Source organism: Maylandia zebra, linkage group LG15, assembly GCF_041146795.1.
Source record: "Maylandia zebra isolate NMK-2024a linkage group LG15, Mzebra_GT3a, whole genome shotgun sequence".
NCBI classification, from domain to species: domain Eukaryota; kingdom Metazoa; phylum Chordata; class Actinopteri; order Cichliformes; family Cichlidae; genus Maylandia; species Maylandia zebra.
Genome location: NC_135181.1, coordinates 9,644,180 through 9,668,020, shown reverse-complemented (window position 1 = coordinate 9,668,020; position 23,841 = coordinate 9,644,180). Strand labels below are relative to the sequence as shown.

The 23,841-nt window shown below is 41.3% G+C and overlaps 2 protein-coding genes across 2 annotated transcripts; both read left to right on the top strand.

Moving 5' to 3' along the window:
• Nucleotides 1–252: 252 nt before the first annotated feature.
• si:ch211-153j24.3 (protein c-Fos) lies at nucleotides 253–3,893 on the top strand. The gene is made up of 4 exons (XM_004541852.4): nucleotides 253–703; nucleotides 1,247–1,462; nucleotides 2,054–2,161; nucleotides 2,361–3,893. The coding sequence occupies exons 1-4, from the start codon at nucleotides 575–577 to the stop codon at nucleotides 3,081–3,083; spliced, it is 1,176 nt and encodes a 391-aa protein (XP_004541909.1). The 5' UTR covers nucleotides 253–574; the 3' UTR covers nucleotides 3,084–3,893.
• A 9,865-nt stretch (nucleotides 3,894–13,758) lies between these two features.
• jdp2b (Jun dimerization protein 2b) lies at nucleotides 13,759–23,173 on the top strand. Its single transcript, XM_004541854.3, has 4 exons — nucleotides 13,759–13,906; nucleotides 21,439–21,656; nucleotides 21,972–22,076; nucleotides 22,271–23,173. The coding sequence occupies exons 2-4, from the start codon at nucleotides 21,462–21,464 to the stop codon at nucleotides 22,460–22,462; spliced, it is 492 nt and encodes a 163-aa protein (XP_004541911.1). The 5' UTR covers nucleotides 13,759–13,906; nucleotides 21,439–21,461; the 3' UTR covers nucleotides 22,463–23,173.
• Nucleotides 23,174–23,841: the final 668 nt, after the last annotated feature.

Below are 23,841 nucleotides of genomic sequence, written 5' to 3'. Positions count from 1 at the left end.
GCCTATTACACTGCCTCCACTTTCCTTCTAATGCATTGAGAGCTCGTGTTACCGTGAAAGCCCAGAAGCATTAAACAAAGGGTAAATGTCGAGAACATCTGAGGGCATGACGGGAACATATAGCCTGTGATGCAGATGCTGCATACATGAAGTGACGTAGTTCATTCATGGCGGTGGGCACCTTTTGGAGGGAGGGGTGCCACTTTCTATGTGCACACTTTTTAAAAAAAACCATTTGAGTTCTGATAATAAGCTGAAATGAAACAATGGGTTAGTGTTGATTTTTACGCACTTCAGTGATTTGATTGTTGAACTGTAAAAAACCCCATCTGCTAACCCCTTTCTCCAGTCACTTCTCCCTCGGTGAAATGGTTCGGTCTCACCACACAGATTTCATTCATAAAATTCCAGCTCACTATAAAAGGCGGGCCTCTCCACTATGTGCACAGTTATGAACCTGGCAAATGGAATATAGGCGTCCGGGACATCCGTTTTCTGTCTAGCACAGACTGACTGTTCAGTCTCTTATGCGGTGATTTAATTTTATTTTGAATTTTTATTTTTTAATGAAACCATGCATCCAGACTCCAGCACTGAGTTCGACTTATCGTCCAGCTGTAGCACAGCATCGCCTGGCGGGGACACCCCTGGGTGCAGTCAGCATCCTCCTGATTCGCTTTCATCATCAGTGGACAGCACCAAGGTAGAGCCGGATCTCATCATTACACACACAAAAACCTGATCACAAAGCGTAATCTTGTGTTTGACGCATGCGGGTGATAGAACTGCATTCCTCAAATTCTTCACATTTTTATGAAGTCCTTTTCATGCACTGCATTTCCCCTAGCAGGATTACTATCCCGTGTTGGAAAAATGACTAGAAAAACATGCGTATCTCTGTAGAAAATCCCTAAAAAATACCCCAACAAACAAACAAGCAAAAACAGCGCAATGATATTATTATTTAAATAAAACTGTTTGTACTGCTGTCTGCTTCACAGTCTTCGTTGCACCCTTTTTTTTTTTAATCTATCATAAAAACTGATGAGGATGCGAGGCTGGTTCTGAGGTGTTTACAGAGAGCAGATTTTTTTTGTCTTCTTTGACATTCCTTGGACAAATGATTGATGTAACATTTAAACATTGCTAAAGGTCAGCCAATAACGTGGTCACCCATTCGTCAGATACGCTAAATTAGTATTTTACTGCATGCATATGCATGTCTGTCTGGTGTGGGTTTTTCCAGGATACTGAGACCAGTGCAGCAGCCTCCTTTGTTCCGACTGTGACTGCAATCTCAACATCGCCAGAACTAAAGTGGATTGTGCAGCCTACAGTCATCACATCTGCCTCTCCGTCGCCCTGCCGTGCAAAGCCCAAAACTCATGCAGCGACCCAGTCGTCTTCCCGGCCAGGTGCAAACAAGGCGAGAGCCAGCAACAGGAAAGGGCCGAAAGAACAGGTAAAGAGAAGAGAGGGGTGGGCGGTGATGCTGATGTGTCAATCAACCACCAGTCAATCAATCAGTCAGTACAGCGAGCAAAAGAGCACTCTGCCCCGATCCTCACACCATCCCCAACCACCTCGTTTCCACTCATTAAGCTTAATGTGAAAACTGAGATATCGCGATATTTTAGCGGGACGGGACGCAATTAACTGCTTTTTTTCTTTCCCTGTCGTGGGGAAATAAAGTGTTAGCGGATTGATCTGAATATTTTGCTGCGGGGAGTCAGTCATAAGCCGATTTGATCATGTTTAATTGGTGCAGAGCGGTTACTTTGGCGGGGGTAACGAGCTCAGCCTTGTTTATGTGCGGGATAGGAAATTGCATGCAATGCGCGTTCACGTGACTGGCTAGACCGTGCCAGTGGTGCAGCATTTTAACGCCTGAACTGAGAACCTTCACCGACCACATCAGCATTCACTGCATAGGAGATTTTCTCTCTCTCTCTCACTTTGGCACAAGAAACGGTGTTTAAGAGCCAACTGCCGACATGGCAAGACCTAGTGGGATGAGCGTTTAAATTAATGGGCTATTTCTGATTGATTTTAGCCTTCCAAAGAGGAGGAGGAAAGGAGGAGGATCAGGAGGGAGAGGAACAAAATTGCGGCAGCCAAGTGTCGTAACAGGCGGAGGGAGCTGATAGAGACCCTTCAAGCTGTAAGTAATGCTTTGTTAAATCATTATAGAGGATTCATTCTCACAGAATACTTTGCATTCTTCCAAAGATGAATAATGTCTCAGTTCACAACAGCGAAGCAGAGCGGTAGAGCCACATAGGTTTTTTTTGTTTTGTTTAGGGTTTTTTTTGTGCTTTGCTCATGCTCTTTTCTTTTCTCTTTCTCCCTCTTTCCCTCAGGAAACTGATACTTTAGAAGAAGAAAAGTCCACCCTGGAGACAGAGATTGCCAACCTGCTAAAGGAGAAAGAGAGACTAGAGCATGTCTTAGCTTCTCACCAACCGTCCTGCAAACTCTCCTCAGATGATGACGGCAATGGTGATGATGATGAGGGGGATGATAAGGAAGATGATGTTGACACAATGCTGCAGGATCCACCGGACTCCCCGCAGCTGCTTTCCATGTTAGAGAATGGAAAAACCCCAGAGAGCAGCACAGCTGGAGAAGCCCATATTGGTCAAGACATGAGCAGTGTCCCTTGCATCCCTGCTGCAGCCATCTTGGGAAACTCCAACATCCTTTTGTGTTCCAGCGCAGAAGAGGAGGCTCTGGAGGAACTGAAAGGAGATGACTTGGATGACTTGGTGCCCAGCATACAGATGGAAGTGACGCCCGAGACGGCCGCATCTGTCCCTGACATACTACAGAGTACTGACCTGAGTGGGCCCTTCTGCCTCTCAGACTGGGAAACCCTGTACAAGTCCGTGGCAAGCGACCTTGAGTCTCTGAGCACCCCAGTCATGTCTTCCAGTCCCACTTGTAGCAATTACCGCACAGTGTTTTCCTTCAATCACTCCGAGATTGATTCCCTGGCTGACGGTTCCGAGTGCCTCAAAGGCAGCCTCGGTGCATCCGAGTTAATGAAAGATAGTCTTAACTCGCCCACACTCCTGGCCTTGTGAATGCAAAGAAGTTATGCAACAATACTGTATTCTAACCAGCCAGCAAGCTCCAGTCGCTCTCAAATAACCTTTTGTAGTGTGAGTTTCGATGTCGTGCATATACCTGAAAATCAGAGATTGTGTAGACGCAGTGTTTTTCTGTGACTGTAAACACGGTTGAGTTCTTCCATGCTGTTGCTGCAGTTGTCTGAGATGAGACCTTGTGCTAGTAAAATGCATGCAAATACAAGTCATCTGTAATCCAAGAAGAGATGGTATTGTGCTGTTAAAAAAAAAAAGCTCTGCGTGTGGTCTGAAACGAGATCCTGCTGAGTAGCTTAATATATGTGTAACACTGTTTTTGACAAAGCTGTGTTGTAACAAGTGAATTATAGAAGGATACTAATATGTAAGTGTAACATCTTGCTGTAAGGTGCCCCCCCTCCCCCCGCCTCCAGACCTGAACTGACATTTCCTTTTACATTTGTTTTCCATGAAAAACAAGATCATGCCATGTATTTTATTGAGATGTATTTTATGACATAGTTTATTTTTTTACTTATGAAAATATAGAGATGCAAAAAAATCAACAACAAACAAACAAAATCAGAAACAAAAGAAAACTAGAAACTAGATATTGATAAAATATGCTGGAAATAAAATACCACAACTGCAATTAATGCTGTGCTGCTGTTGTTATTGATTTAGGAGCATTTATATGAATAGATAGTCGGCACCACAGCCTTGCTTAGTTGGTGACTTTACATGAAGTTCCTCAGCAGATGAAGAAACCATGAGATGCCTTAGAAATGTGGTGGGAGGGGGACGAAGAACAGCTGAACACCTTCAATGCAAACTTCATCTGTAATAAAACTGCTTTAAACCCAGTTTAAATATGAATCTGACCTACCAAACACTCACTAAAACGTCAGAAGAAGAAAAATCCTAAATTTAAGGGTGGTATTAATGATGTTCTCGTCTCAGTATCAATCCATAAAGACGGCATTGCGCCTATTTCTGGCTTCGGGATTACATAAAGGAGACGCGTCGTGGACGGAGACGTGTTTGAATTGAGTGGGAAGCAGCGCAAACAGCAGGTTAATTATTTATTCACAGCCTTCTCTCTGCTCCACTATTGTCACGGCCAAGGGAATCCGAGCGCACACACGGCAGCGCAATGCGTGCTGTGCGTGACGTCAGCACGCGATTGCCGTTTCGTTTCAGTTCCTTTGACCATATTTGGGTAGTTGCAGTTGTTTTGTATCCATAGCAACGGGTGTTAAATTTCGGAGCTGGAGAAGAAACAATCCAGAGGAGAGCGCGAGCCTCATTAAAGACCAAGTTTCTCATCAATTAAGGAGCGGGTGGTCACGTGACTGACGATAAGCGGTGCAGTCGGTAATTTAGAGGTGCTGAGGCATTTCTCGGAACAGCAAACGAAGGGTTTAATGAGGGATAAACCTGCTGGGGTTTGTCCTTCAAGGAGGAGATAGTGTTTCAAGCTTGCAGTAAGCATGTTCATCCCAGAGGATTACTTTTTATCCTTTTTTACTCATAACACAAAGTCCTTTGCAACAAAGCACACGGCTTGCATGTCATGCCTTAACAGTGAACGGTGCAGTTCTTCTTTTCATCAGTAGGGGTGGCTACAGCGAGAGCAACAGCAGAGCAGAGAACTTGTCATGTAATGAGGGCTGCAGGGCTTTCACTTCCCCCTTTGAATACCTCAGTTGTTACGTTTGCACAAACAGACCTAACCAAATCGAGTTGTTCATCTTTAGAAGTTATCAGTGATACTTAGGAAAGCATGCGATCTGCCTGATATATAAAAATTATCCTTTATTTAAGTCCTCTTACTGTAATCAACATAGCTCAGTTTTAGTGTATCTGCTAGGGTATTTGTGGACTTGAAGGGACTCGGTTTACAGCATGCATATTTGGTTGACTGGTAAATCTAAGCAGGCCACAGGTGTGGATGTGAGAGTGCAGCACATCTCAAAAGTATTCGCGGTGCTTCACTTGTTTCACATTTTGTCATGTTGCAGCCTTATTTAAAATGGATCCAATTCATTTTTCACCTCAAAATTCTACTCTCGATATTCGCTTGAAATTCTCGCAAATTTATTAAAAATAAATGTACAGAAGTATTCACAGCCTTTGCCATAACACTTAAAATTGTGCTCAGGTGCCCCCTGTTTCCACCAATGATCTTTTAGATGTTTCTACACCGTGATTGGAGTCCACATGTGGTAAATTCAGTTGATTGGACATGCTTTGGAAAGGTACGTGCTTGTCTATATAAGGTCCTCCTACAGCTGAAAATGAATGTCAGAGCACAAATGAAGCCGTGAAGTCCAAGGAATTGTCTGTACACCTCCGAGACAAGATTATACCAAGGCACAGATCTGGGGAAGAGTACAGAAAAACTTCTGCAGCAATGAAGCAAAGGCTGTTAATATTTGTATACACGTTATATTTTTGTCTTCTGTTGTTAATAAATTAATAAATTATGGGGTGTAGTGTAGAATTTTGAGGTGAAAAAATAATTGCATCCACTTTGGAAAAAGGCCGTAACAGGACAAAATGTGGAACAAGTGAAGCACTGTCAATACATTCCAGTTGCACTGTATACGAGACTTAGACAAATGTAGACAAAGTCCACATATTGGCACTGTGAAACTGACTGACATGGCATTAAGGATGAGTTATTTTATTTTTAAGATATTTTCTGAATGTTTATTTGCAACAGTGATGCATTTAAGCACAAACACTGCAATAAACTGAGGTCATTTCTCAAGAAATAATGTACATTTCAAGCTTTGCCTTGAATATGGACATGCCTGATCTGCTGCTGATGAATTGTTTGTGGCTGGTTCCGCTTTTTTAATGGTGCATAAACCAGTCTAATTCATTTGGAAGTGCCAGCAACATTCACCTTTGCAGATATTAGACAAAACTTCAGTTCAGTGTTTCTGAGGGTCCTGTGTGCTTTTCTTCACCATTTATCTCACGACTAAACTTCTTGTTCTTCTTTTTATATATCAACTGTGTGCGTGTGATGTCCTGGCGCATGGCTATTTCAGAGCGCTGACGGATGGGCCCGTCAACAGCTCTGATGCTTCGTGACTCACTCACTCCGTCCACTCCACTTGTTCCATCAAACTATGTGTGTCCAGCAGCGTGATGCTTCTCACCTCCCGAAGCCTGTTTCACAGTTGTACCATATCAGAGAGCCAGAGTTGTTCACGACCAAACTTTGTGTGTGAAATGTGAGCGGTAGGAGTTTTTATTTTAAGAGTGGGATTGAGGCCAGGGATTGCTAAGTGAAAGAAGTGGTTTTTTTGCTCTCTAACTTGAGCTAAGAAAAAGTAGCAACGTCATCAGAATGAGAAGTGGTGACGCTGCAAGCATTAAAATATGTTTGCAACAACAACAGTTTTTTTAAGCATCAAATGCAAGCACAGAAATGAGCCCTTTCATTGTTATATGTTGTTTATTGGATATTTATTACTGATGCATCATGTAGCATACTGTATGTTGTACAAGCAGCAATCTTGGGAGCTTGGACAGAAAGACTTCTTTAAGTTTCTTGAATACATTTTTACATTTGATGGGGTGAGACAGTAGTTTCACCCGAAACCTCTGCTGATAACGAACCACGCCTTTTTTACACTTTGGTTCATGTGATAAGGCACATGATTAATAGTGAGTCAAAGAGCAACTTAAAGGACTGTCCGTCTTTTGGGTTTAGAACCGATGAAGCCTCTTAAATAAGAGGTGAAACATCTTTAAGAAACTTGAAGAAGTGCAGTTGCTTTCTATCCAAGCTCCTTAGACTACCATGACCTGGATGAGCACTTAAACAGACATTAGCAGTAGTATTATAACACTTAATCTGATCAAAGGTGCCTATTTATCTGCAGCATATTCATAAACCCATAATATATTTTATAAACTGCTTGATTTTGTGTAAAATCTCAGTCTATACAGCAGCCACAATGATCACATTAGAGACATTTAAATGTAGCATAAAATCCAACCCCCTTAATTCATGCATCCAAATCATTGAATTCAGGGGTTTCAATCACTTCCATGGCCACATGTGTTTAAAATCAAGCACTCAGGCATGCAGACTGCTTCTACAAACATTTGTCTAAGAATGGGTCGGTCTTAGGAGGTCAGTGAATTCCAGTGTGGTGCCGTGATAGGATGCCACCTGTGCACCAAGTCTAATTGTGAAATTTCCTCACTACTGAATATTCCATAGTCAACTGTTAGTGTTATTATAACAAAGTGGAAGCAATTGGAAATGACGGCAAGTGGAAAGTTTGGTAGAGGGGGGGGATTATGTTGTGTTTTTATTCTTTTTAGAAGTTGCACTTGACCCTTAACTAAGGGGTCAACTCTTCAGCATACCAAGAAATTTTAGACAACTTCATGGTCCTAGCTTTATGAGTTTGGGAAAGTCTCCTTCCTGTTCCAATATGACTGTGCACCAGTGCACAAAGCAAGGTCCATAAAGACATAGATGATCAAGTCTGGTGTTGAAAAACTTGACTGGCATGCACATTCAGCCCAACTTTGGGATGAGCTAGAACAGAGATGTTAGCCAGGCCTTCCTGTCCAACATCAGTGTCTGACCTCACAAATGCACTTCCCATAAGAATAGTCAAAAATTCCCATAAACACTCCTAAACCTTGTGGTAAGCCTTCCCAGAAGAGTTGAAGCTGTTATAGCTGCAAAGGGTGGGTTGACATCATATTAAAGCCTTTTAATTAAGAATGGGATGTTCCTCAAGTTCATATGCGTGCTTCTCCCGTTGGAGAAGAGGTGGGCGTGTTCAGGCAGATTCAGTCTCCTCTTGCATCACCTGTAAATGCGAGAAAAGCTTAATCCTTAAGCTCAAGTTCAATAACCTTACCGTCAAACACGTAATCTTAAACTGTCCCTATATCTAGGTGGCAAGCATAAACAAAAAACTCCCACCTGAGTGTACAGCTAAATATATTATTCACACCTCTGCCTTACTCTGACTTGTTTGAGTGTTTCCTGTGTAAAAGAGCCTGCAGGCATGTGGTTTGTTTTTAATATACTGCATTTGGGATTTGATAATAATCAAATGTTTGCATGTTAACAGCTTTATAAAGACTTAATCCAACATCTGTGCACATTTTTCAGCTCAGCTGCAGGCTGGTTAGCTGCTACTTTCCACTTATATTGCTTAGACAAAGTCTCCACTTTCAAATCTTTTCTTTTAAAGATTTGAACAGATTTGTGGAAGCCTTGTTTTTTTTTATGTGGCCATGTGGTATTTATATATGTTTCTGTGTGTCTGTGTTTATAGTTGAACTTAAATGAATTGAGCGAAACATGAAGAAGCTCGAAGGCTTTCAGGTTGGACTTATTTCCAGCGATATCAGCCCCCTGTAGTATGTCTCACATCGCTTGCCTCGGTTCCAGATTTCCATCTTTCTGTCATTCATCACGTTGCTCAACGTTTCCAGCTCTGTTATCTCACATACCTTCTTACCAATCTGTTTCCTGCTTGCCGTCATATTCCCGAGGAAGTGCTATATTTGCAGGGATAAATCAATGTCATGTGCTTTTTGGGAAAGGTTAGGTCACCTGATATGGGTAACGCTGCCAACAATGGTGCTGGTACGTGCGTGAACTCACCATCTCCTTCCAACTGCAAGATGGCACTTTCAGTATTACATCAGAAAGATGCTGATTCAGGAGTTTATGTTGAAATGGCTGACCTGTTCTTTTCTTGAGTACCAAACGAATAAGTTGCCACACATACAAAAATTTGGATTGTTACAGGAAGGGAAAAATGTGCTTCTTGTAGGATTTGATGCAGCATGATATGGGAGGAAGAGTAGTGTTATGATAGATGAGTCTGTTGTGAAAGAGAGATGAAGTGTGTAGTTGGCTTGATTTCTGTGAATGGAGTCTGCTAAAGCACCACATGTAAGCATTTCTGTGTGTTACACCTGCTGCTGCATTGTAAATGCTTCAGCTAGTGTACTCCTAAATGTTGGCATGTCGCCACAAGAGTCAAAGTATGAACAATGTGACGCTCGCTGAATAAACTGTGACAAAACAAGAATTTCCATTTGCTCCGGTGCTGTCAGAAAATGGGAAATGTCACTCTGTAGTAACACAGTATTTCCAAAGGCTGGCAAAACTCAGGACATCTGTGATAAAGTTTTAAATAACCTGAGCTGTCGTGTGAGTCTTCGCACAATTAATAGACACGTTATGATTTAGTCTACAACTGTCTGAGATTCTTGGGAAAGAAGAAGAAAGGAAGGAAGGAAATCAAATGGAGTAGTGTTAAAAATAACATTTAGTGTCTGCAGCGTGGAGGTTAATGAGTCAGATTTTGTGTCTGGAGGTGTCTGGTTCACTGGGTATTTCCCAAAGATGTGCTGTTGGATAATATTACAGCAAAACATTTAACCTACGGAATTTATTCAGGCCAAGGGTTTGGAAAAGATAAAGAAGTGTGACTGAACTTGTTTATCAATTTTAGAATGTGATGAAGACTTGGAAATGTACCAAATGATTAGAAAGACAGAAAAAATAAATAAAAATGTTTACTTGCTTTTGGCAAAAAATATTTGGTTTTGCTTTACCTTGACTTCTGACACCCACGTATTATGAACTCTGCACGAGTTTGGCAGAGCAGCAAAACCACAAACTCCACTCACTCTCCATTAATCAGGGTGGCAGCTGCTCAAAAGTGCACCCGAGCTCGTGCTTTAATGCAAAGCAGGATTGCAGCAGACAAATAATAAAGCTCTTTATAGGCAGGCGTTGAGGTACGATTGCAAAGGTTTAAACAGGAAAGTAGCTTTAGAAACTTTGTGGTTTACACATCCTGAGACAGACCTGGATTTTCTTTACCAGCACCCTTTTTGGTCATTCCTGTGCACTGTTACACACTCACTAAAGATCTTTTTCCTTTAACTAACGTGCTCTACACACTTGCCTGTATACCACGCTGTGTTATTTTCTTAGTTTCATTATCAAGGCTCATTGTTTTCGTGAGTAACGGCTCTGTCTTCGAATGTCAAATGTGCACCATGTGTGTTCATGTAGTGAGTGACATTTCTGGCTGCCTCCCTGCAGGCACAAAGGAACCCGGCTGAAAGCCTACACCTGCAAAGGGAGTGCTACCTCTGTTTTAACCACAGACGTCCAGGACCCTCGTGTTTTATAATAATCCGTCTGGTCATGGACTCAGTTCTGCTTTATTAACTCCACATGTCTCCCCTAAAAATTTGTCATCTGCGTTAAGAGCGACTCTGACGCACAGTCGGCCCCGACCTGCCATCAGATGCGAGGCATAAATCACAGCAGAGAACCAAATTAGAATCTAAAAAAAGGAACAGAGCGGGGCATTTTGGTGAGCCTCCAATAACTCAGCCGCTTTTTATAGGTCGAACAGTTGAGCTGGCATCGTGCAAAACCAAAACTGAGCCTAAGCTGATGTTGAAGATAAAAACATGACACGCAATAAGAGACAATGAGGACGGCTTGGTGTGTTAAGATAAGGTGCTTTTAAAGCAGTTTGAAGATTTACCAGAAAACAATAGCAGTGTTTGGGGGTGACAGCGCTGTTTACATCCATTTTCAAATTGTGGCACAACTTCTCAGCTGTATCTGCAATATATAAAAGGAGATGCATAACTCAACACTGCTATAAAGTGAAAGAGGGCAAAAAGCAACTCCTTGTAGTGGCAACAGTTTGTTTGTAGCCTTTTAAAACGATAACTGCACGTCCCTATAAGTAGAAATGTCCAGTTACATGTAGTTTCTGTTGCCCACAGTAGAGGGAAGCATTAGGATGAGGCTTTCAGAACTTTCTGGAACCACCTTTAGAAATATTTCAGCACAATTTTGTTCACGATTGTTCACAGGAATGAATAAAGAAAACAAAAATGGTCTTTCAGGGTAGCTATTGTGCAAATACCCTGCAGGACCGACTGTATTATTTGTGCAACAAACTTCCTTAACCACATTTTTTTTTACCTTCGTGTTGAACTTTTCTAAGAAAAGGTATGCTGCAGCTGCAGCTGTACCTTTGAGAGCCAAAAGGGTAAAGGGTGAAAAACAAGGTGAAAGAAGTGCAGTGAAACTGTGGTGCCAACTCTCCAAAAAACACCTTCAGATGTAGTTTTGTTTATGACACAACAAGGAAACTAAAGTAGAAACTTGACAACTGAAAAGCAAGTCGTCAGATTAAATTGAAAACAACAGGAATTACCTTAAATATCCCCTGAATTATACTGCTGTACTATAGTTTTTCCCTTAAAAAACATAAATCCCCTAAAAATATGTATGTGTCCTCTGTAAGTAGTGTACTTTATTGAATAGGTAGATCATACGCAATACAGGCTTCAAGTTTCCATATGACAGAGCCTAAAGAAGCCTATTTACAAACTAAAAGTGAAGTCAGAGATTCTGCTCATTAACATGCACGTTAAAATCAGATATGAGGTTGGCACAAACTTTCCACTTTCATTCTCCACAGCAAACATGAGATCTTAGTTTTCAGTGGAAGAGTTCAAAAACATTTAATCTCCAGATGTTCAATTGAGACTTTTTTTTGTTTGGTTCTTTGTTTGTAGGCTGCAGAACTCCAATGTCAGCATTCCCTTTGTGAGGCTATGCTCAGACTAGGTTTTTCCAGGGATTTGCATAAAAATATTTTTAAATCTATGCTCAGTCAATTCTTAACACTTCTGCAAAAACACTGCAGGCTTATGTGATCTACTCAGCAGTAATATCACTTTAATAAAGATATTAGTACATGCAAGCAGTGTATATGCGCCACGTAAGAATGCCCAGGTTAAATAAGTGCTCCCACAAGATTAGAAAGATTACTTTAATTACTACGTTTAAGTTTTTTCCTTCCTCTTTCTTGTGAATACTAGTTAATGCTCATATTTTTTGTAGTCATTTTTATTTTCATTCATCAAGTGCAATCATATAATCTAAGAGATACGAAACAGGAAGGAAAGGCTGAGGTATGTCAAATTACACAAGACTGAGAATCAGTGGCAATACGTCTTATGGACTGATAAATCCAAATTTGACGTCTTTGGATCAAATCATTGTTGACGTGTGTTGAAGAGGTCAGGAGAGAGGTGCAACAGTGAGCGTCTACAGCCATCTATAAATCACAGGGCAGGTCTGTCAGTCAAAAGTTCAGACTGTGCTGAATAAAATATGAATATTGTGTTTCACTCTTGTTAGAATTGCACAAACTCAATTTCAGTTTTTGCCTTTTAAAGTGCATTTCCATTTATATTTGTGTGTTTCAATAAAACAGTGCACATATGTGCTGTTTTCCCAGAAAAATATAAAGAAATGGGAGCTCCTTCAAGATTTTTGCACAGTAGTTTATATCTTATTTATATTCAAATGAAAAACAACAGAAGGAAAGGGGAATGTTAGAGGCCTTAATGGTCACAAATCAATACATTTTCATATGCACTAAACTGGTAAGTCATAATTAAACCATGCATGAATTGCTTTCATATCTTTGGGCCTCTAAAAATGTCTTAAATCAGGGATGTCAAACTGATTTTACATTGTGGGCCACATACTTTGATCTTAAGTGGGCCAGACTAGTGAAACTCACGTTCTGTCAGAGTAAACACAAATTGAATCTAAAGATCTTAGAACGGAAGAAGCTTCTCGGATGAGAGGTGAAACCTCTTCAAGAAACTTGAAGAAGGCCAATCAAGTTTCTTAGATTACCATGACCTGGATGACTGAGAACCTTCACAGACATGCAAATGGAATCCTTAAGATATCCTAATATGAGAAAAACAAGTGTGATTTTAACAGCAGGTTACAGTTTTCTACCTGAAAAAGAAATGCTCCTGCAGTACATCTGTCAGCACAACTATATGGACTTAAAATATAAGAAATAAATGAAAGATAGAAGGTTCTGTAATTTGACCAGACTGCCCTGTAATTATATAAAAATGTGTTGTTGTTTTTTTGTTAATTTCCAAAAAAAAGCAGATGGTGCTATAAAAATCTAACTTTACCTTTTAATTGTATTATTCTATTATTATATCTAGTAATTATATTGCTTAATTACTCAGGCCAGTCTGAATGGCCATGGGTGGGGTCGTTATTAATGGGAAAAGCTGTAAAACGTACTAAAATAAAGTTAAAAGTCCGAAGTTTGTGATCTCTTTCACGTTGTTCAAAGCCATCCAGTAGGCGGGACTGAAGTCTTTGCACAGGCAGTCTCTGCCCCCTTGGGCCTTATGTTTGACAACCCCTGTCTTAATTTAACAATGACTATGAAAATCTTTTTGTGTGTGACTTGTTAGCGCTGCACGTACTGATATAGTTGATAAAAACTGTCACATTGCAACATAACCTTTTTATTAAAGGCTATAAATAACTTACTACTTAGACTGGTAGTCTATATTTTTGTTGTTGGCAGTGCCAAACACCCGCAGCTAAGATGAGTGCGGTGTGTTTACAGTCACAATTTTATTTATTGACTCGTTTATTGCCGTGGCAGACGTGTATTTACCCGGGAGTGCGTATCTCTTTCTCTCCGTGTGTCCCCCGGGCTGAAACTTTCCTCTCCGCAGTCTGTGTATGTTTTCTTGTTGCTATGGGCGGGGCCTCAGTCGTCCTCCTATTTTCATCCATGCTTACGTCTGACGCAGCAGTTCCGCATTCCTGAGCGAGTTCAGTACTTAAACGGGCTGATGCAACGACCTCACTTAGTCCCAAAACCCCACATCCGACTCCTGACTCCCACACGGTCCTCCTAATACTGCGGATTTTTTTGGACCTACAACAGGTAAGTGTGTTAGCGAAGCGTCGAGATATGTGCTGCCGTTGCCTCCTAGTCTTTGTTTCTGTGTTCGTATTTAGCTAAAATGCCAGGCTTCGTGTTTTTGCATTTTTCTCACACTTTTTTTACTACGTTGTAGACATTTACCACAGTGCATTTTTTCCTCGGTATGTATTACAAATTCCCGTGATCATTTATGTACGTATTCCTATATTAAAACCTACTGTCACTCAGCTGCTCGAGAAAGTCCTAGTTTCCTTACAGTTTTAAAGTTTTCCGTGCTCCTACCGCAGAAGTCAATTTGTTGCGTCCGCAACCATTAAGCCCGTTGTTGTTACAACTGTTGTAGCAACTGTCGCTTTATAGCTCGTTATTTACAGCCTCGTTAGCTAAATTATAGCCCGCTTGTGTCAGGGTGTATTTTCATCTCGGGATTCTTCCTTTCTGTGTTGCTAAACTCAAGCGTCGGTTAGCTTTCTGAAGACAGTTATGCAACGGCTTACACTCATTGAGAGTTTCAAAGTTAACCGCTAGCTACGCTAGCCTGTTACAGCGAGCTACATGGCTCTGCAAGGCTGTACCCTTTCACTTTCAGCAAACATGTGTCTGAAAAGTTTTTGTACAGTCATTCTGTGCATTGGCGTTAATATCGGACTCTTAGTCCAGTCCAGCTTCTCCATGCAAAAATTTTGCAGGGAGCTGTAAGATAAGACGTGCAGGTCAGGTCTGCAGAATTAACACCCATTATTTATTTTATTCCTGTTTGGTTTGTCAGCCCCAAAGTTATTACATTATAATAACATAAAACAGAAACAAAACGGGGGAAACGAGAGAAAAGGTGTTTTTTTTTTGTCGGATCCTTAAAAACTGTCTTTAACATGACATTTTAACAACAAAATAAGGGGTCCATTGGAGATTGTAAAACTTTCCAAACAAAGTTGCATCAATTTAAGACAAATCTAGATGCGATTTATCAGAGATGCTCTCTTGAGAAGAAAATATCTTGGTGCTGTTAGCTCACCGTGAAATATAAGTAATGCAAATGAAGTGTGAGATTTCTTTGGGAGCATGGGAGTACAGCCAAGAATGTGTGTTCCTATTGGCTTACATTTGTAGTCTTTGCTTTGGCCCCCAAATGCTTGAGTATAGTTTTCTGGGAGCTGAGAGGAAACTCTGTTTGTGTGTAGGGGGGTGGGGGTTGTGTGTGTGTGTGTGCACGCGCGTGGTGCTTAGATGTATATTTGCATATCAGATAAACATACTCCAACCCTTGACTTTTTTTTTTTTTTACTACAGCGACTGTTTGTTTTCCTCTTGCTGATGGTGTGAGCTACTGAAAAACACGCCCTTATCAACTTCTTCTAAAAAGATTTACTGTATATGTAACTGTATCCAGGCCAGCTTATCTGCCCTTGTTGACCTCAAGGTTAGAGGCCAATCGTGGAATTGGAAAAATGATTGGTAGGGGATGGTTGTCACTTGCAAGTTCATAGGTTCAGCTTTTTCCTATATGGAGGTGCATACCGTTCAGCGGGTGCAGCGTACAGCTATATGCCACGCAGGGGAAACTATTCGTGTGTGCTCTTTATATACTGTATGCTTCCTTTGTGTCTGTGTCTGTGTTTGTGTGGGTCTAAGTGAATGAGCATGTTGCAGAGGGTTTAAATGCCCCAGCGCCTGCCTGGGCACATCCGTAGGATGGTTTCTGCATAAATGGAACGCTGCAGTGGATTAATGGGGAAGGGCTGGCGAGCCGACAGGCAGCGCGGGGCCGACGGGGCTGTGAGGCTGGACGTGGGCGCACAGTTTATTTTAAGTAAAAATGCCTTCCAGTGTGTCTCTGGAGAGCTAGAATTGCCAAGCTGCACCTCAGTACACTCAATAGACAGCAGACGCATTGCAGGCGAGCGAGCCAACTATGCAACAGCCAGGCTCAGTGGTGCTAATACTAAAATGCTGGGGGAGCAGCCATTCACTGCTATGGGTATCACATTATCAGTATCACATTGTAGTCCCCCATAAGCCTTTCCACATGGTTTGTAAAAACCTTTTTGCCAAGGAGACTAGATGCAAACTGTGGAAGCAAACAGCCACATGTCCAAAGGTGTTACTGAGAGAAACACTGGTGTTTCTTATAAAAGGACCCTTTAGAAAAAAAAAAGATTAATGGAACCCTTTGTGTTAAATGTGGAGCTAAACATAAACCTTTTAGCTTCTAGTCTTTGAGAGGAATAAAAGCACTGAACGGCTTGTTTGATCGCTCCAGTGTCTGCACTGTACAAGTGTATGCTTGACATGAGGCGGATGAGGAAACACTAGAGGACAAAGTATGAAACCTCATTAAAGTGACAACCACAAGTTACATAAGAACTGAGATTGTTTCAACAGGCAGCATTAAATCTAATTTTCTGGACTTGGTTGGCCAATATCATGTTGTCAGAGATTGCACAGGACTTGTCTTGGATTTGTCATAGATGTGAAATCCATACGTTTAAAAAGGCTTTTGCCAGCATTTTGCATTTTGACTCCTTTAATCCGTGTCTGAGCCAAGCCTAAGCTTTGTGCCATGCACAGTCTAATCTTGACTTACAGCATGGAGGAAAAATAGTAACGTTATAATAACTCGACCAGGACCACCCAGATGCAGAATATAGATGTGCGACTGTTTGAATGGCACGAAGCAGACCAAGCAGGAACACAGCCAAAGATCACATACTAATGTTTGAATGATGGCAGCCACAGCCTGCATGCTTTGTGCATATCTGCAGGTGTTTAGTGTTTGGATTTGCCTGGAAAAAATGTCGTTCTCAGGTCAAAGTCTGCAATAAAATGCAGCAGTTAAATGGGCTTCTCTTGTGTAATTTCAACAAAAGATAAGCTCTGCATGTGCTGCACTCCATCCCACTCACTCCAAACTGTAAAGGAAAAGTATTGCTATTACTAGCTGTGGACTGAATTGCTTTGGGAGTATTAAGTCAATTCCATAAGAGGAATTTCTGGTAAAGTTAATTTTGTCTCGGCAGCTATTTAACCCACAAGAATACCCCCCCCAAAAAAAGAAAAAAAATCACTTCCACTCATCTTCCATCAGACCAGCACCTATTAATCCCATGTCTGCGTCTTGTCCTGTCCCTCCAATGAAAATATAATGAGGGCTTGGAGGAATGTTGACACTGTATATTTGGACTGTCCTGTTCTTGAGGAAAGCTGGTGCCAAATTCCCTGGTTTCCTCAGAGGATTGCGAAAGGCTGTAACTCAACACACAGCCTGACTGAGTGCAGACGGTAATGATGATCTCCTAGACCTTGGCCGGAGATTGAGAGTGTTCCTTGGCCACAGCCTCTATGCTCATTGCTCATTTTCAGGGCTCATGTTGAGTTTGGAGCTGTAGAAGCACTTTTGCAAGGTGTGCACTGGTGTGTGTGGCCCGTGCAACGACTTAATAATCCAAAATTAGACTCTAATAGTGTGCTGACAAATGGTGGCAAAATGGCATCAAGGGAAGCATGCATGTCTTTCCCGTAATGCAAGCAGTTTTGACTTCTGTTTTCAGTTGCCATAGTGGTTGCAGTATTATGTACAGGTAATGAGTAGCCTATGAAAACCCCTGTATCCTTGCTCTGACCATCTCAGGCAGTCTTTAAAAAGAATGAGGATAACGGGGCCTCCAGTCATGCTGCTGGTCTATAAGAGCCTGAATTCTTTGGTACTTCTAATTGCTTTCAGGAAATGGACACATTTGGCCTAGCAAAAGACGTGAGCACGCACACACCTTCAGCTAACTCGCATGCAGTTAGATTGGCTCTGGGCTAATGCCAGAACCTATATTTCATAGCTAATACGTGATGTTTCCGTTCACCGCCCTTGGCTTCAGCTCACGTCCCCTCAGTGAGCTAGCGGTGCCCACACTGCTGCTGGTGTTGTGTAGGTATCTTTGTCCGAGGCTGCAGTGGACCTAAAAGCTGTGGCACTGGCTTTTCTGCTCGACTGCAAAAGCACAGTAAGGCCGTTGCATCATCAAACGCTGACCACTAATCTTTGGCTGCAGGCTGCTGCTGACAGAAGAAAAGGAGAAAAGTACCCTCTTTTTTGAAAAATGTAAAATTCACTTTGACTCATGCTTTTATGTATAATTACACCCCACAAGACATGCATCAGCAAACTTTCCCTGTGTTGTACAGATGAAGCTTCTGTGAGGTTTCATGTCTTAAGGCTTGAATGGGTGTTGAATTTGCAAACGGGGATTTTTTTTAGACACTTGTGTGGCAGACGGAACAGATTAAACACAACAAACTTTCTACTCAACTCAACTTAAAAGTCATGTTTAACTCAGAACCGAGACACATTGAGTGCCTGTTATGTGTTAGAGTTTACAGTGGAGCTTAATTGCGTGGAATGGTGTATAACTCAACTTTCACGTCTCCTACTGATAGTCATCTTCTTTTATGCATCATTTCACCTTTGTCCTAGAGGCTGCTGGCAAAAACTGTCTCTGCACACTTTTGATTTGTGTGATCTCATGTTGTGCAGTCAAATGTGAGATTTATTTAAGCTTATATAATCAGCGCCTGTGTATGTCTATATAAGAGCTGACTTCAACTGCATGTTTCAACACGCCGTACTGAGGAATGGGGGATTTTCCTTGTAACGTATCTAACAGTGCAGAGTTAGGTTACACTAGGGTGTGTTGAGCCAGTCCAATCGACATAAAATAAGATTATACTTGAATTAACATATTTTCTTCAATGTCAGCTTCCCTTGAAAAATTGTTTGTCCAGGTTGGAGCCTAATTTGAGTCTGTAAACCAATCCTCACTGTCTGGCCAACTTTGATATTAGACTCTATTTTGGCTCTAAGAGCAGTTTGCTCAGTAATTCCTAAAAGAAGCTTCAGTTCTTGTGGCTTTCCTCTCAATCCGGAATTTAGTTTGGATCCCGTCTTTTGAATTCCATTAAAGTTATTGATCAGCAACTAGCTGTGCAGCGCTACTATTGTCTGTATTTCCTTGTTCTTACACACTCTTTCTTTAGAACGAGTTGGCTTTGGCACCCTCCACTCCACTACAACACTCCTGTGAGTTTCAGAGAGGAGGAATTTTGTCTGAGGGTTTTTTTTTCTTAAACCAGGGCTGTCTTGTTCCTTTCCTCTCCAGCAAAAACAACAGGCTGCTGCCAAGTGCAGTGTAAATGGGAGTATACATAGGGCGAGAGAGAGGGGGCAGTTGGGATTTAAGTAATAAAATGCCTCATGAGGGACTGGCTCCACACATCAACTTGTCCTTGGGTTTAATACATAATGCAGACTTCTGAAAAATCAAAAGAATTAGCAAGATTAGCTTATTTTTACTGTGCGTGCACTGCATCTTTAGTTTAAATGTGATCTGAAGTTTTAGCTTAACAAATTTATGGTTATAGGGCTGTTTTAGACCTGACCTCTGCACTACACTTGATGCAGATGGTTAAATGAATGAATTCTAGTGCAAATTAGACAGACAAAATAATTTGATTTATTTAGTTCATATATATCTCAGAGGTTCATATTGATTGCTGGATTCGGTCTCCGCCATGCACGACAGTAAACTCTAGTGAGCCTGTAAAAACACTTTGGGACCAGCCCATGCATAGGGTGGAGTACGTTAGAATAGAGTTACATAACCCTGCTTTTTTCATTACCTCTTCCATGGCCTTTGTAATACAGAAAGTCTTTCAGCCCAGCGAAAAAGGGGTAGCAATGAAAGAAAAACTTTAACTACTTTAACTTTAAATACAGTCAGCCTGTCAGCTAGTTACCCACCAGCAAAGTTAGCTGTTTTTGTAGCACTTCACAATACACGTCTTTGTTGGTTTGGTGTGAGAGGTGCTTTGTTCAGTTGGTGCCTAACCTGTGGAGGTTCGGCTACGGCTGAATGCCGAAGAAGCAAATGTGAATTAAACTGTTAACGCCAAAGTTGCATTGATACCATCTGATACCATTTGCAAGTTTGGCTGTTGAGCCTATGTTTTGTCAGTGTACCCAAAGAAGTTGAAGTATCAGGTGTGCAGGAATTTAGTCAAATAGATTAGATCTACTTGTAATTCCCTCTGAAAAGGTGAAATAGTCTGCCAGTGTTTTGCTTACAATTGCCATTTTTTGGGTGCCTTTATTTTCTGCTCGAATGCGGAACAGTAAGAGTAAAGTCAGTGGGTCTCAGTTTGCCTCTCCTCAGAGATCGCAGGGATGGACAGAGTAGAGTCGGTTCATGTTACACTGTTCTCATCTGGAGCATTTGTTTTTTATTTGGCCATCAGAAGTTTTCCAACTCTCTGCCTTACAGTAATTAGAGAGACGTCTTAATTCTCCAGCCACTTCCTTTATGCCTGCGTGAATGCTGCTTTTTCTCCTCTGTCCTTCATTCCTGCCTGATTACATTAAAAAGTACTGTGGTCAAACCCTCCAAAATACCCCAAATTGTTGGAAGAGGGGTGGTGATGGAATGCATGAGTGTTACCCAGCTCTGTTTTGGCACAAATGCTTTTCATAACTTTTAAAACATTTTCATGAGGAAACAAAACAAAAAAAAATGAACAGAGATCAAAACTTCTTTGTAAATTATCTGACGGTAAAAGACGATAGTTAAGATAAGATGGATCTGTGTTTTAGATCAAAAAGCTTCAAAAGCTTTTTGAAAAGTTTTATTCGTTGCTTCCTTTTGCATGTGAAGCTACAGCAATGAGTATGTCGCTGCTTACACTGTCTGTGTGTGTGTGTGTGTGTGTGTGTGTGTGTGTGTGTGTGTGTGTGTGTGTGAGTGTGTTTGGGTTTTTGTGTTTTCTTTTCTTCACCTGCTGCCTACTGAAAAGATAACACAGCTGTCAACACAATCATTTTGAAATCATTCTTAGAAACAGCAGCCAGTATTTACAAAGATATTTGATGATGAAGACAAAAAATGGTGAAAAACGAGTGTGTGTCAAAGGCAAGCTGTATAACATCATAATAAGACAAAAGATGCTGTCAGATGGCTGCAGTATAATAAGTATAAATGTTTATGTTATCATAACGGAGTCAGAAAAGGGGGGGGGGAATCCAAAGAAAAATGCATGCACCCATGACATGGTTTTTGGTATGAATAAAACCGTAGCTATCAGTACAGATGCAGGGATAGATCAGATATAAGGTAGTGGGCTGGAAGACTTTAAAAAATTAAGTTAGTATTTATAATCAATATTTCTTTTCCTTTGTGAAAGTGAGCAGAAATTGATAACAAAGCATTATGATTAAATAGAAAAAATATTAGTATTGGCACCATGAAGTCTTAAAAAAATTTGTTTTAATTAATTTCATTATTTCTTCTTTTAGAAATAAAGATTTACAGACTCAAGTATTTAAAATAGGTGTGTGCACTATGCTTCTCTCTGTGGTGGAGAAAAAAAAGCTGAATTTTCACTGTCAGCGAGTTGTTTTTAGGCTTGACTCTCATCCTAATCATCCCCCTCTTCCTCTTTTCTCTTTTCCTTCCTCTCTTTACCCCCTCGCCTCTTCCCCTCCCCTCCCACAGCGGCGGTGGTGGCCGGGTTGGACATGATGCCGGGACAGATACCTGACCCTTCGCTGGCGGCGGGCTCCCTTCCCAGTCTGGGCCCACTGGCGGGCATCTCGGCCACCACGCTCACCGATCAACTCAAGCTGGCTGACTTCCGCCAGCTGGGCACCATGCTGTCTCCGCTGCACTTCCTGGGCAGGCTGGGGAAACGGCCGTTGGCCATCAAGACAGAGGTGAGGAGGAAGAGAAAAGAGGAAACAGAGTGTGTGAAACGTGAATGTCATGGGAGTATTAGCCAATCAAGTCAGGCTTTATCGTTTTATCATTAAGAGTCATTTTTGTCTGTCACCCAAGTATGGTCACAAAAACAGAAGACATGGTAGCAGCCAAAGTGTCAAACTCATGGCTTCAAATCAGTAAGCCAAGGGGTAACCTCAGGGTGGCTGTGTCCACTTTTTTGTACAACCTGTGATTGAAATGGAAAAATAAGAACAGTAAAATGTAAAAACCTCTTCTGTTTTAATATTAATGATACTTTGTATTTGCAGATGGATGAAGATGAAGAAAGGAGGAAACGAAGACGAGAGAAAAACAAAGTTGCTGCAGCACGATGCCGAAACAAAAAGAAGGAACGGACTGACTTCCTTCAAAGGGTGAGTTCATGATTCAGCACTGCACGCTGAAGAGCAGAACAAAATCATTTTTCATGATCTCAAACCACTTATTCATGTTTGTGGTTAGATTAGTTTTTGTCCTCAAATTTCAATATCAACTCATTAAGCGTAAGATTGTCCTCTGTGAGGTGTTTTTTTCCAGTAGTATGTACTAATTGAATGCCTTTGTCCAGGAATCGGAACGTCTGGAAATGGTGAACTCGGAGCTGAAAGCCCAGATCGAGGAGCTCCGTCTGGAGAGGCAGCAGCTAATGGTGATGCTCAATCTCCACCGGCCGACATGCATCGTGAGGACCGACAGCGTCAAAACACCTGAGAGTGAGGCCAACCCACTGCTGGAGCAGCTGTCCTCTGAAACCAAGTGAAAAAAGAGAAACCAGGGAAGTTCCTGAAGCCCAAACTAGCACCACCGTGGCTGCCGTTTATATGTTAACATAACTGGCAATACATTTCTAAAGAAGCACTTGAGCTCCAAGCTGGAGACTTTTGGAGACTTTGTCCAAAGATCTGAGGTTGTGGGGCTTCCTCAGTACTGCTACACGAGCTGGCTCTGTCCATTGGAAGACTGGAAATACCCAGGTTCATCTCCACATTAAGTGTTGTTGTTGATACCCGCTGTGCCTCGTTGTTACTTCAACCATCTCTACAAAAAAGGGACCAATGGAAACAGTAGAGTATGACTGGAAACAGCGCTGAGGAAACACACTAATATCACTATGGTGCTCTGTTACAAAAGCCCTGCGTAGATTGTGTGGCATTGTTTCAGTTCCGTGTTCTGCAGTTTTCCTAATGTATGCTAGCTGAAATATACAGGTGTAGAGTTATTAGGATAAAATACTCATTACAGATACACCAAATGGAGTAGAGGTTTTTTGTTTTTTTTTCAATGTTTATTTCTATACCCTGCCTCGACGATGGCAGTTACCGGTTGATCCGATTTGTGGTGACGCTGGCGTCATGAAAAGCACATATACACAAAATGTTTACACCCTTATTTTTTGGACTTGTTGTCTGTCCATTATTGTACTTGTTTTATACTGCTTTCTATACATAAACATATATGAAATGCTTGTGAATCACTTGATGTGATTTGTCTTTCAGTCTTTGCAGTCTGTCATGTTGCGCTGTCAAACAGCTGTGAAAAGGAGTAGAGGCTCCTCAGCTGAGCAGTATTTCAGTGTCTGTTCTGCATCTCTCTTTATGTATAAACTGATATCCTGAATAGATTAAATTTTATTTTCTAACTACAAGAAAGACCTTTTATGTTTTCCTTCCATTACGTTACACCTGTAAAAATGCAATATTGCAATATACTGAAGTTGAATTTGCACCAGCCGGTCATGACACTAGAATTACAGAATACCAAATGTTGTGCAATCACGTTTTCTTCAGCGCTATTCTTCAGTATATTGCCAAAGTCAGGGCTTTACTTTTGTTTGCACAACTCTGAAAAGGTCACTCATGCTTTTATTTCTTCGAGCCTTGATTAACATAGATCCCTTTGTTCACTGCTCACCGCGAGAAATGACAGACGGCACAGAACTAACCCGACAGCAGACGCCCCAGTACCTGCTGACGATCACTGGCTGCCTCTTCATTGTAGAATTTATCCTAGTACTTTATTACTGTTTACAAGTCTGGTGTTTATTGGAACATGTATTTTATTAGTATATTTATTAGAACGGACTCTTTTTTTTTTTTTTTTTTTTTTTTTTTGTGAATATGATACCTCACAAACACTTGG

What these genes read in the sequence shown, in the direction of transcription:
- si:ch211-153j24.3 (XM_004541852.4), top strand. Translation starts at nt 575, where the DNA reads ATGCATCCAGACTCCAGCACTGAGTTCGACTTATCGTCCAGCTGTAGC. An exon ending in CATCAGTGGACAGCACCAAG is followed by an intron (nt 704 to 1,246) that starts GTAGAGCCGGAT and finishes GGGTTTTTCCAG; the next exon opens with GATACTGAGACCAGTGCAGC. An exon ending in GGAAAGGGCCGAAAGAACAG is followed by an intron (nt 1,463 to 2,053) that starts GTAAAGAGAAGA and finishes GATTGATTTTAG; the next exon opens with CCTTCCAAAGAGGAGGAGGA.
- jdp2b (XM_004541854.3), top strand. Translation starts at nt 21,462, where the DNA reads ATGATGCCGGGACAGATACCTGACCCTTCGCTGGCGGCGGGCTCCCTT. An exon ending in CGTTGGCCATCAAGACAGAG is followed by an intron (nt 21,657 to 21,971) that starts GTGAGGAGGAAG and finishes TTGTATTTGCAG; the next exon opens with ATGGATGAAGATGAAGAAAG. An exon ending in GGACTGACTTCCTTCAAAGG is followed by an intron (nt 22,077 to 22,270) that starts GTGAGTTCATGA and finishes GCCTTTGTCCAG; the next exon opens with GAATCGGAACGTCTGGAAAT.